Source organism: Dryobates pubescens, chromosome 23 (genome assembly GCF_014839835.1).
Source record: "Dryobates pubescens isolate bDryPub1 chromosome 23, bDryPub1.pri, whole genome shotgun sequence".
NCBI classification, from domain to species: Eukaryota; Metazoa; Chordata; class Aves; order Piciformes; family Picidae; genus Dryobates; species Dryobates pubescens.
The window spans coordinates 10,911,320-10,925,118 of NC_071634.1; the positions used below are offsets into that span (position 1 = coordinate 10,911,320).

Below are 13,799 nucleotides of genomic sequence, written 5' to 3' on the forward strand. Positions count from 1 at the left end.
TGAGATGTGATGACAGGGGCCTCCCTTGATCCTTTACTACACTGTTCCAAAACACCTGTAGCACTGTCTGAAATTTGGGGAGGATCCTTTTAAATACTGCTGGTGTGAGAGCAAGCAGGACATTAAGAAGAAGGTAGGATGTAACAAATACTAAGCATTATGGCCACAGACCAGGGCTTTTTTAAAAACATATTTCCAATGAGTAGATGGAGAGGGCAGACCAAGGCATTAGACAATGAGTCTATTCTTGGATGCCTGTATATTAATTTGTATTATTTTACCTTGGTTTCTCATAAAGGTTTAAACCATCTCTCCTGTTAGCTTGTAAAGCAGCCCATGGGATGCCCTTCCACTTAGTGAAAGGTAGCTGGGGTCATGGATGTGCATTTGTAAGGGAGAGCTCTGCATCTGTGCTGTTGGAGTTGTCTGTAAAGGAGAAGCTCAGGATCACATGGGACCAGCTGAGGATACAAAGGCAATAAAACAAAAAGGAAGAGAACTTTTATTACTTGGGTCAGTGTATGTTTTCCACCCACAGTCCCCAGAGAAAGCTGCCATATGTCCTGTGGTTTTGTGGTTGAATGAATTACCTTTGGCTAGATCCCAGTGGATAAGCAGGAGCAATGGATAACCCAGTGCTTTGCCTACAGAGAAGTGTGTAGGAGAGGATTCAGTCACATGCCATCACTGAGGCTAGTTGGCATGGCTTGGACCAGCCATGACACATCTCTCATTGCTTCATGTATGCATGGTCACTCATGCAGAAAGGTGGCTCCTAGGTGCAGCTGACATCTGAGACACTGTATGGGTTTGTGAAGAGAAACAGAGCTTTCCTGCACAACAGGCTGGGCAGATGTGCTCAGTCAGAGGGAAGGAGGTGCTGCAGGCAGGAGGCTGTACACACTGGCCCCAGGGAAGGCACAGTCAAGCTGAATGAATGTTTTAAAGCAGGGACGTACTAAGTATGTTGAAAGTGTGCAATGAGGAATAAGTTGAGGGATTCCACTTAGTAAAGCCCATGTGTGTTTTCTGAGAACTTTTGGAATAGGAAAATAGGAAGAAAGGATGGGCTTTACAGGCTGACAGGGCTCCATGATCCAGGCTGGATTTGCTGAGCATGGAAGTCAGCAAGGAGGGGCCAGCTCCTGCTCCCTGAGCTGCCTGGATTTAGCAGGAAGACATGATACCAGGGATCATTTCAAGGTTTTATCCTGCAGGTATACTGGGGCATTTTAGTCTTGTAACTGTGAATTAAAAAAGCCTCTGTGTGAGTGTGAACAGCCATACCCTCTGCCTGAGGATATAGCTGCATCTTCTAATCTCCCGAAGAAGTTGTGTCTTCATCAGAGAGCCTTATTCATTTGGTGGAGCTGACATAAATAGCAGGACCAGATCTCTTCCCTCTTGCCCCAGGAAATGCAGTTTTCATGACAGCTGTTTTGAAATGCAGCATGCATGGCTTAGGCAGCTTAGAATTTGCTTTTCTTTTTAGCTAGAAACCTGAGATAAGCCCTTATAGCAAACTGGGGATATTGTCAGTGAACTAGAGAGTAAGGCAAATTGATAAACTAGTATGAATTCATATGGACAGAAACTATGAGCAGATGATGTTTGGAATTCCCATTCCATTAGACTATAAAGCCGTGTAAATAATTTAATCTTTCAAATAAAGAGCCAAACTTGTAGGGGCCTGAATGCAGTTGGTTCTTGGCAGCCAACACTCAACACTAGCATTCTTGCTGATCTCTAAAATTAGGAGCTGTCATCTTTCATGGTTTTGCATGACTGCCAGTATAAATCCTTCCATCTTTGGCAGGTGGAAGAAGTATGGTGAGCTGCCCTTATATCTGGTGTTAGGTTTTGCTTCCACCTTCTCCCAGTGTCTGCTGTCAGCTAAACTGGGTAATTGGGAAGTAGGGTCAAGAGAAAGCAAGTCTGTGTGCAATTTAAGATACACAGTTCCTACAGCCTTGCTGCACTTTGGGTAAACTGACCTAAAAGCTTATCTTGTTAAAAGCAGAGTTTCAGGTTGAGCTGAAATGTTTTCCTGATTAGCTAAAGCAAGCTAAAAGGAAAATGATTCACAGAACCTTACACAAGTTCTTTTAAACTTCATGAATTTTGTGTGCTGCTTTAGCCACCATCACTTGTTTGTGACTTGGCTACAGGCTATCTTGTGCGTGGTGATGGCTGTGGGGAGCCTGGATTGAACACAGGGAATCCACAGGTTCCAGCAAATTCCCCAAGAGATGAGAGGATTCAAGCTTATAGTCCTAGCAACTGCAATGCAGTTCATAGAATCATAGAATGTCTGGGTTGGAAGGGATTTCCAAAGGTCATCCAGTCCAACCCCCTCTGCAGTAAACAGGGGCATCCTCCACTAGATCAGGCTGCCCAGAGCCCTGTCAAACCTCACCTTGAATATCTCAGGGGATGGGGCCTCACCTCGACTTGTTCCAGTGTTCCACTCCCTTCATGTTAAAGTTGTGGAGCCATGCTTTACTTCTGACAGTTGCTAGCAAAAAGCCTAGTCCAGACATATTCTCTGATTTATTTTTCCTGAAGTTTATGTTAAAATACAACTTAAGAACCCACTTATATGGCAACACCTTTGATTTTTGTCTTGGAACAGGTGTGAACTCTTTTCAAGTCTACATGGCCTACAAAGATCTCTACCAAATGTCCGACAGCCAGGTATTGCTCTGAGTGCTTTTCCTTGCTGTGATCTTGTGCCCTCTTCTGTGATCTTTCAACACTTGAGGAGTTGTTGAGGTTGAATCCTGAAGAAATGTTCTCACTGACCTGAGTGGCACTGGGGGAAATGTACAGTGGAGGAGTTCTGCCTAGAGAGTCAGTGCTGAGCAGTGTTGAACATCTGCACGTGTTCCTTCAAGTGGATGACGTTCACTTTTCTGCAAAGATTTCCTGGTGTCTCCCAGCCCTGCAACCACTCACACTGCTCAGGATTTTCTCCTCACTTTACTTTGCTGTTACCTTTCAAGAACTCTAGGGGAGAAGAAATGAAGCACTTGAGGCAGCGGCAGTTCTGAGGTTTCAAGAATTTCTGGGTTGCTGCAAACAGCTAAATGGAATTGCTCTTTGGGGGAGGTGGCCTTCTCTCATTAGAGCTGGAGATAACAATGAGCTTGTTTGTTCAGCGCTCATTACAGATTCCAGACTCTTCAGCTTTCCTATTCATGAGTGTCAGGTCATTGTAAATGGACAATGGCATCTGTTAGTAATAATAATGTTTGCTTATTCAGTTGAGAAAATGTTTCTTTCTTACTTGTTCCCAGAGCTGTAGCTCTCAGCCTCTTAAATAACTGTTCTTACATCTCCAATACATGTGGTTTTAATTGGAATTTTAGCCATAATAATATATAAATATTCTGAGAGGCAGTGCCTGTTAAATTCAGCTCCCTGTTAGAACTGCCAAGAGAAATACATCAAAATATTTAGTGTGTGGCGAGACTAATGCCTGTTACCTTGTTTAAATGTGAATTCTAAGCCATTCAATGCTTGCTGTGGTCCTACTGCAAAAGTGGACATGGAAGAAGTAATGTCTTCAGAATTTGATCTGTGTTAGATACCTGGCCACCCACATTGCTGAAGCCTGGTTTAAACTGGGAGCACCTAAGCTGAATGTCTTTTGGAAAGGGAACTGAATTTCACTAGATCTGTGCTAGAAATTCTCAGTAAAGGCAACAGGGTCAACTGTTTCCCTCCTGTATGAATGGCTTTGAATCTCAGAAAGCAATAAAGAAAGGATGCTCTAGAGAAAATACTGCAACTTTTGCTTGCAGAATTGAAGATGACACAAAATGCCTGCACTTCAGAAGAGGTGTTCTAGCTGTCCTAAAAGTGTCTGCAGTCCATGGGAATAGTTCTAGCTTACATGTGCTAAAACTGCGATAAGACCCTCACTAAACCTAGGCCTGTGTGAAAGGGTGACCTTCCAATACAAGGGGGTCTGGGAGACATCATATCTTGAGGGAAGGTCCTCTTGAGGAGGGCATTCTCTGGAATTCTGACCCTGTCTGGGTGCAGAAAGTGCTGAAGCTCATCCTGGGGCTGAGTGGTGTGTAAGGGGGTGGGCGAGTCAGCACCGAGCAGTGAAGCTCAGGCTATGTGTAGAAAGCAGAGTGGAGACAATTTGCTGTTCACCTAGATAATCACCAACATAGAAGGTGCAAAACTCAGGTGAACAGGGAGGTCTGAGTGTTAAGTAATGTGTTTTCCTTATTCAGCAGTGTTTCCTTCTTTGTACCACCTGCAGCTTTATGAAGCCTTTACCTTTCTAAAAAGTCTTGGGGCTGTTATCCTGGTCCATGCTGAAAATGGAGACTTGATAGCTCAGGTGAGTGACTTGCAATTTTTGCTTCATTTTGTGAGAAGATAGGCATGAGAGAGAGAGAGAAAACTCTCCAGTCAAGAGTATGGGTAGGAAGAAGGGAACTACCTCCCCTAATTGAGCCTGATGCCATGCACACTGCTCGTACAAAGCCTGGGGTGAGAGGATGGAGGCCCTTTTGTTGGAGCATGTGAGGTAGAACAATGATCCAGGCAGGTCCTTGCCTTGGCAGTAGATGAGGACTGGATGAGGAGGGCAAAAGGACTCAAGATCTCAGTCCAGCTGAAACAAGTGAATCAGAACAATGTAAAGTTTTCCTCAGAGATTTTTGAGGACAAAAAGTGGAACTGAGAAGATCTATGCTAGTGTCCTCAGCTGCAGCTATCAGCATAAGCAGCGTAGTGAGTTTGGAGTGGGTTGGTAAAGCTCTCAAACCTTTTTTATTTTTGAGAACATTAATATAGATCTGAAGTTTGAGCATAAGTAGCCACCATGGTCTTCTAAACATTTCCAAAACATGCATTCAAGTGTAAGACATGCTCTTTGAACATGCCTCTCACAACCAGCAAACTGTCCTGGATCCCCCAGTGCACTCCGCAGGTCGGTAGTAGCGTCCTCACAGTGGGTGTGCCGTAGCTCTGATCTGTGCCACAGCACACTGAAAGAGGTATCCCAAGGACAGTAGTCCAGAGTAAACCTCCCACAGGTGTTTCTGAGGCCAGGATTTCCCCTATAAATCAGAATGAGTAGGTTTGGGTGGCTGTTGTTAGGTTTTATGCATCTGTGGCAGATTAATCTTTTAAGGCTGTTGCAGAGATGTCTTCCTCCTCTGATCCCTTGCACGTGCCCAGAGCCCCTGTGGGGTTCATGAGGCTCTGAGTGAGCTGACTGATTTATCTGCTGAGCTCTTTATCTGCTGACTTATCCACTAAGGACTAGGCTGCAGAGCTGACAGAAATTCCAGCAGCTAAAAGGAAGTTGGTTTTGAGGTTTGGTCTAGGGAAGTCACCTTGTCTAATGGTTAAAGGAGACCCCAGATTGAAAGTATGATTGGTTGGGCAGTGTGGGCTCTTGCCCACGTAAGTTTATTTTGTGGTTTTTCCCTGTATGGGCTTCTGTCCTTTAACTGCCTGGTAAGGATTTAGCCTCTTTGAGAGTCTTCTTTCCCTTTCCCCTTCAAGCATGGCTGAAATAACTACAGGGCTCAAAAGTTACTGGTGAGGAGTCAACAGATACATACAGTGTGCAGTTTTGTCCTTCCATCGCTGAAACCAGGTGAAAACCCTCATTTGGATTCAATGGGGGGAAGGAAAACTGATTTCCCATGAAGTTTAGCATGATGTAAACCTACCAAAAATTAAACTTTTAATATAACTTAAACTACCCAGCAGAATGTAAATAAATAATGAGAAATATAATAAGTTGGTATTACTGTAGGAATGGCAAAATGGAACCAATGCAATGGCACCCCTGATGTTTTGATGTGATCCCCATTCACATCCAGGCACACTGCTGGAATTGCATGTCTGATAGAAACCTGTTTCACCTGCAATTTTCTTATATCACCTTTAATATCTAGCCATGGAATATGAACATATAAGACAGAAAAATGATTAGGAAAAGAGGTAGTGGTGAAGAAATGTGAATTATGTTCTGCATCACCAGATTTCTTCACCATTGCCATGTCTCAAAGTCAGGCTTCCCTCATGCTTTAATGAAAAGGACTATTTGGATAGTGAAAAGAAAGCTGTCTGCAGGGAGGCTTTTCAGGACTGTCCTGTGTGAAAAGACAAATTTGATCTTATCAAACAACTCTTCTAGCTTATTAGCACTATGAAATCCTCTTATGGTGGGTAATTTTATCATAGGATCTGATTTGATGACTTCTTCAAGGTTCAAATCAATCCTAGTTTGAGTAACCTTATTTGTGTAAACCTTTCATATTTTTTTTTGCCATCTTGCCTTTTTCCCCCCCTTTTCTAAAAATACATTTGTAACTTTATTTTGTCCTTCTGTTTTAATTATCTGAATTCTTTAACTAGCACTGTTCAGAGCTGTTGCATTAATGACTTGGAACAGGTACTTTTAAAGAATATCTGTGAAAGATTACGATTTTTCTACCTAAAATATTCTTAATTACACCCTCAGACAAATACATTACAATTAATGCCTCTTCAGCCTTGATTGATTGGAATACAGAAGGAAGCCAAAAGCACATGTAAATAATATCTTGCTCAGCTTTTCACCCTTGGGGACCTGGGATCAAATATTTATTAGGCAACACAGTGAAGTATGTTCAGTAACCTGATCCTGGTCTCTGGGGGACATTTGTCTGTATCACAGAGCCATTACATTGGTTGAACTTGGCTCATTAGAGACCTGTGGGCAGCAGGGACAGGGTCAGAGGTGTATCAACAGCTCTGCTCCTACTTCTGGTCTGCTGGCAGACCTGGACCACCCTCAGATCAGAAGTGGTTGACCACCATTTTCTGCAAAAAGGGAAAATTATTCCAATATCACTTCCTGGTCTTCACTTAAAAGACAGATGAAGCTTTTTGTCTGTGCAAGAAAATGTATCCCACTGCTGTGAAGCTGGGTAGCACAGATTGTTTTTGCCAAAGGCAAGATTTTATTTGATGAAATGTCAGCAACGCTAAAAGTTTGAGGAAGGTAACAATCCTTCATGGATTGCAGCCAGAGAGGAACCTGTGCAGGTAAAGAAAGAATTGCAGGTTAGAAATATCCATAGCTACCTATTCAGAGTATTAAGTGAAGCCTATTCCCTGGGTTGATGTCTTGGTGCCAAGTAAGACTTTCTGGAGGGCAAAGATTTCCAAAGGTGCAGCCCAGTAGCTCCATGTACAAATATTTTCTGTTGCACTGCAGAGACAAATCTGGCCCTGAAATCTATGCTGGCATCATGGAGCAGATGCTGGGGTGGCATGGGACTGGTTTAGAGACAGTGTCTTCAGCCCTTCTGTCCCAGCAGCAGAGTCACACAGACCCAAAATGGACAGTCAGACAATATGGCTGTTAATGTGCCAGAGGATGCCTGGTGCCAGGGTCTCAAACTGGAGCAGCTGTCAGCATTTCTCTCTCACATTGCAGGAACAAAAGCGTATCCTGGAGATGGGAATCACTGGACCCGAGGGACATGCCCTGAGCAGGCCTGAGGAGGTAAGAGGCTTCCCCCATTCTGTTATTTCTTGGCAATACTTTGTTGAGTAGGTAGTACAGGAGCTTGGCTTCTGTGTGCGCAGATGATAGATGAATGCATGGGGGAAGGCAGCACACTGCTTTTCACGTGGCCCCTTCCAGTGTTATTCAAAGCCTTGTGAAGTTTAAGTCCCCTCCAGCTAGGTTTGCTTGCTGAAGCACCCTCTTGCTGCTGCAGCTGCTGTAGCTGCTGTATTCTCTTGGTCCAAGAGCAGCTTGTCCTTGTACACCCAGGAGCTGCCCCAGGCATGGGTGTATTTTTTTTTAGCGTGACCCTTGTGATTTGATTTGTGATGCCCATAAAATGGGCTTGTCAGGGTAAAAATCATCAGTGCAGCTTGTGGGTTAGGCTTTGGAATAACTGCATCCATTAAAATGCTTTGGGTGAAAGCCTCCTGTAAGATGCATGTGAACATGGATACCATGCCTATGCATACACCCCCACACAAATCTGTGCTGGTGCCAGCAGATATTTTTGTAGTAGAAATGGAGGCTGTAGAAATGCAAATATGTGAAAATGGAAAGATGCTGCAAGGCAGCTCATTATGTACAGCTTTCATAATAAACCCCAGGCCCTGGCTTGGATCATCTTGGGCATCTGGAAAGGGTTTCTTTAATAAGAAAGAAAAGGTGGAGACATGTGGCTGTCCCTTAATGTACACATTCAGAACATTCATGGAATGACGAAGGGTGGTGGTGAGAAGTGACTGTTTTCCTCAAAGAATAAAGAGACAAGGTCCTGGGGATTTGAGGCTAAACTAGAGGAGATTGTTGTGGTTTGCTGATCTTTATATAACCTCTCCCCAAGGCAGGGGAATCGGCATAATTGGTCACATTCTTCTATTGAACTGTTGATGTATGTTTTCATTTTGCTGTTTAACTTCTGCCTAAATTATTTTAAAATACTGGGGTTGTTTTCTTTCAATGAGAAAAAGAGTCTAAGCAAAATCTGCTTTTGCAGTTTTCAGGAAGGAGTTTTGTGCCTTTCTGACCATGCATCTGATCACCTCAGCCCCAGCATTGGGGTACAGAGGCCCTGCGTCCTTCCCCAGTCTTCTTTGGGTGCACCTGGGGCTTCCAGAGCAAATGTGGTGATAAAAAAAAAAATCACAACAAAAATCCATTTTGTTTTAAGAAAAAAATATTTTACAAGACAGTGAAGAATTGAACCATGCAATTTTGGAAGGGCTAAGTTGCCTCAGCTCTTGGAGGGACATTTTGGTACCGTCGAGTCAGTGTTTTCAGCGATGACAGGGGTTTAGGTATTAACATGCCAATAGTGTGAGTCTGTGTGGGAAGGAGTTTCAACTGATGGCTGGGAAAGGAGTCTCCAGAGCCAGAGGAAAATACGGATTCTCTGTCTGAAGATGACTGCTTTGTGTGCCTGTGTCCCAAATGGTTCCCTGGGAGGAGATTGCCTTTACACTTGCTGACAGAGGGGACTTACTGGGCGATGCTTCAAAGGCTTTTATGGATTATGAGCTAAATTCAGTCCATAGTGCTGAAGTTGCTATTTGAGAATACTTTACATTCACTGTCATCTTATCCTTATGTAAAGATTGCATAGGGTAAGCTGCCAAGGAGAGGCTGCCTCAAACCTCCAAGAGGTTGTCTCCATACTTTACATTCACTGTCATCTTATCCTTACATAAAGATGGCATAGGGAGGGGTTGTCTCCAAGCTGGGGAAACATTTTCTTCTTCAGTTCTCCTTCCAACTACAGAAGTCTGAAGCAGAAAGGTGGGAGGGAGGTAAGGAGGAGCCATTTGGATGCAACCTTTCCTGGAGTGCAGGTAGCTGTATTAGTGGCAGGGCAGCTGTACCCTGTTAGCAAGTACAGCCCATCAATGGCTCCTGACGTGAAGTGTCTGAGGTTGGGTTAGCTCTCTGTTCCCAAGAACTGTGTCTCTCTCTATAGAAAAAGCAGAATCAACCCCTGAGGAGTTGTTGCTAAACAGGGAGAAATATGGCTCAGTTCTCCAGTTTATTTTTTCCTTCAGTCTGCTTTTGTAGCTAACAGTTTCCTCCTTGTTTTCCTCAGCTTGAAGCAGAAGCAGTTTTCCGTGCCATCACCATTGCCAGTCGAATAAACTGCCCAGTGTACATCACCAAGGTGATGAGCAAGAGTGCAGCTGATATCATTGCACAGGCCAGAAAGAGAGGTAAGAGACTTCCTTTTCTCCCTCAAATTCAGGTTGTTGTGTGGGCTTTTTGTTTCGTTTTGTTTTTCAATAGAAGCTCAGTGGAAAGCCCTGCACTCTGTACCTGTTGCCCCAAATCACAAGATATAGGGAGAGGTTACCAAAGAATGGTAACACCATCACAGACTCTAAATATTTATGACTGGGAAAGATGAAAGGAAATCCTACATTTTTCAGTTGTGAAACTCTCCCCACAGACTGTCCCCTTCAAGCTTGTGTTGTAACTTCTTTATCTTGTCTTTCCTTTTACTTTTCCCTTAGACTGCTGTATCTGTATTTATGGGAGAGAGAGATTTTATTCTTAACAGGGTCTAGTGCAATCTCAGTGCCTTTTGGGGGTGTTTCAGGCTATTACCCTAAGAGGGGTGGCTTGGGCAGTGAATCTGCTGTTAAAGATGCCTGATCTCACTCTTGGCCTTGCTGCTGGAAGCTGACCTGTTAGATGTGCGCTGGGTACATCTGCAGGTTAACACTGCTGGCTGGGGCCATGGAGGGATCCAAGTTGCAAAGCACCCAAAAGGGTCTTGTGAGCCCGGAGGCAGCACCTTTCAAAGCTGCATTTGTGAGTCTGGACTGTTCTGCTGGTTGGCCCTATGAAATGCGTAAGCAATATGGAAAAGCCAGAGAACAAAGTATCATCTTGATATTTGTATTCTTGAAATCTTGGAGTATGGTGCTGAGAACCATATGCTGCTATCTGCTGTAGGAGAAGGGTTGTCACATACTACAACAATCTGCTGGTGCTGTGCCCAACCTGGGAGTGGTAAAAAGGCATCTGTCTGCTGGAGCCCATCCTCCACATAAATGCATTCTGAAGAAGGGCAATGCAGAGAACATGGCTGTGATTAAAACAGTACAAATTAAAACCAGATCTGAACTGTCTCCTTCTGGATTAGAAAGGGAGCTTTGTAAATATGCTGATCAAAAGCATGTGTAGCTCAGAGGGCCTCCTGATTAATTTTTTATCATATAGACAAAGTCAGGGCTGCTTAATTTTATGGGTGCTACGCTGGCCATGTAGTAATGTCTAAATTATACATGACTGCATGCAGCAAGCAGTATAATGTGCTGAAGAGAGAGTGGATTGTAATCAATTCCTGTATATCTTTGCTTTTCCCCAAGGTCCTCTTGTATTTGGAGAGCCAATCACTGCCAGCTTGGGGACAGATGGGACACATTACTGGAGCAAAAACTGGGCCAAAGCTGCAGCTTTTGTGACCTCGCCACCTCTGAGCCCTGATCCTACCACTCCAGATCACTTGAATTCACTCTTAGCATGGTAAGACCTTTATTTTGTTATAGGCTGGTGGTCAGTCAAGTGCAAAGGCCACATGGGATGAAAGATCTAGAGATCAGCCCAGTTTCATTTAGACCAGTCTCATACATAAAACAGCAGCGATAGACACAGAAAACTCTATCCTTATTTTAGGCTTTCAGAACTTAGAACAGCCTTCCAGTACCTGAAGGGTGCTACAGATGAGCAGTCATGGACTGTCCAGCTCCTGGTCAGCATGACAGAGAGCCAACTGCTGGCTATTTAGGAATTAATTATTTTTCTTTCTGCTTTTCAAATGATTCCTGGTTGTGCAGTCCAGTAATCTTCAGCACAATATGTATATAATCTCCCCTTGCACATGGTGGCTCAGGTCGTGCAGTCCACCAGGTTTTAACTCAGCTGCTCTACTACTGCTGCACGGACAGCACTGTTAATGAATGCACAGTTGAGCTCTGAGTTACATGCAGCTCTGGCAGGAATACACAGGAATTTGTTCTGTTGTGGTGGTCTGGTGGCAGAAATGATTTTCCATAATTGAGCTTTCTGTTCCTTAAAAAAAAGGACAAGGAAGAAAAGTTACTTTTCTGGTCTGATCCAGCACTGTGAAGAGTGAAGCTCATTGTGTGAGGGGAAGGCTCTTAGCCAGCACATGTGAATGTGTATTAAATTGTTCAGCTCTTCACTTTGTCAGACACAGCCACGTGTTTTCTAGCAGAGAGTCCCAAACCCACTACTATCTGGGTCAAAACAGATGGGTTAAAATAGCAAGAGAATTTTTAGAACTGGAATTCAAATGATGACTTTTTAGCACTAACATTGAAAGGACAAACTGAGGAGTCACTGAAGTTTTCATTATCCTCCAAGCATGCAAAAAGGGGCCTTTTTTTTTAATATTAAATTTCCAGTGGCTTAAAGTCCTGGATCTTAAATGACAGCAGCTTAGCCTGCTTTCAGTTTGAAGACTTTAAATCTATACTGGGAAACTGAAAAAAAGAAGAGCTGTATGTTTTATCAGCCTGCCATGGATTCGTGGGGAATTTTGTGGGAGGGTGATGGTAAAGACAGTTTTTCACTTGTCTGTTAATGCTGTTCATTAGCAGACCAGCATTTTACATTCATTAAAAAATCCTTGCATACTGCTTGTGCTGCTTGCCACAGAGAGCATTGATTTCTGGCTGAAAAGCTGAATGTATCAAAGCCCAGCATGTCTCACGGGGTTTGCAGGTTGGATTTGCCTCATGACAATTGGTTCTGGTTTCACCTGTGGGCCGTGCACCTGAGGCAGCTTTCATCTTCCATGATGCACTGCTGCATTCTTGCTGCTGTGGCCTGCCCCCTCTTCTGAACTGGAGATGCGAGATCTTTGTGCTTCGCAGATGATGTGACCTGCCCTGAAAGCCTTGTTCACGGTGAAGAATAAGATGTGATGAAGTATTGGTGGGGCATTTAAAGAACAGGCTGCCCAGAGATGTTGTGGAATCTTCATCTCTGGAGGCATTCAAAACCCTCTTGAACGCATTCTTGTGTGATTTACTCTAGGTGATCCTGCTCTAGCAGACTAGATGATCTTCAGGGGTCCCTTCCAACCCCTACCATTCTGTGTGATTTAAAGATACATATATGGCCACTGTTAATTCCCACCACTCCTTCTTTTGGAGATGTTTCCATAGTGATCCCTTCTTGTCTCAGGTTTTCAGCTGATCCAGTGTTCATTCCCCATTTAAGAGCAGAGTGTATGTAGACAATAGGAGTGTCTGTGTGGTTAATCAGGAGGCCTTGGCAGCTCTTGAGCTTCAGCTTCAGAAGTCTTCTATTGATAATACTGGGGAATGCAGTGCATGTCATTGAATTTCAGAAGGCAGGGAAAGACTTTGGAGGAAGCAACTCCTTTTTATCTTCCAGGTGTAGGAATTACGAGCATAACCTCAGGGAAATGGGCAGTGCTACAGGGTCTGGCTAGGACATTCATATTTTCATGGTTGTACAAATCAGAGTGCAAAAAACAGAGTGAGGGTAAAACATGGGGAGCTTAGCTGGCAGAAGAGCAGGAAAAAGGAAGAAAAGATACAGCAATCTTCTGACTTTATTGTCATGTTAGAATGACTATTTAATAATAAGTGACTGTTTAACTGATAGATTTGGTTTAGTCTTATGGAGTAACACCAGTCAGTCATTAATAATCAGGAACTGCTAAAACATAAGTGCCCTTTGTCTATTAAATACATGGCTTTGGCTTCTTCTAGAAACTGGGTGGGTGGGTGGATAGACAGGAGCATGGTGAAGAACCAGAAAGGAAGCCAAAGGTTCTTCTCATTCATTGGGGCTGGCAGCCTGGAAAATTGCATTAGAATTACTGATGGGTCACACATCAGTAGTTATTACAGAGCTTCCTGGAATCTGAATTTGTGGGCCAGAACCACTCAGATATTTCAGAGCTGGAACCTACATAATCAGTTAAACAAAAGGACAGCAGGCTCTTGAGGACCCCACCCTTCTGGCATGATGGAACACAAACCATAGTGTGTTTTAATGTGCTTGACTCCTGTAAGCATAATCATGACTTAAAAATACCACTTGTTTCTTGTAGGTATTGAAGAACCTGTCTTAGTTTTTTTCTCTATTCTTCTGTTCTTCCTCCTTACTTCTGAGAGCAGCTGTGATCCAGTTCTGCTCTCTGCAATACAAATTTTCTCTAGGCTGAAAAAAAAGGGCTTCTGAAATAAAAGCATTATTACTTATATTGTGTATATAGTTA

The 13,799-nt window shown here is 43.5% G+C and overlaps 1 protein-coding gene across 2 annotated transcripts in view; it reads left to right on the forward strand.

Annotated features, from left to right (window-relative positions):
• Positions 1 to 13,799, forward strand: part of CRMP1 (collapsin response mediator protein 1) — a 49,736-nt gene that overhangs the window by 26,240 nt on the left and 9,697 nt on the right. For both annotated transcript variants that reach the window (XM_009904192.2, XM_054172433.1), the window contains exons 5-9: positions 2,633 to 2,694; positions 4,277 to 4,357; positions 7,460 to 7,528; positions 9,609 to 9,729; positions 10,891 to 11,047. In XM_009904192.2, the coding sequence (XP_009902494.1) occupies positions 2,633 to 2,694; positions 4,277 to 4,357; positions 7,460 to 7,528; positions 9,609 to 9,729; positions 10,891 to 11,047 (490 nt within the window). The remainder of the gene's footprint in view (positions 1 to 2,632; positions 2,695 to 4,276; positions 4,358 to 7,459; positions 7,529 to 9,608; positions 9,730 to 10,890; positions 11,048 to 13,799) is intronic.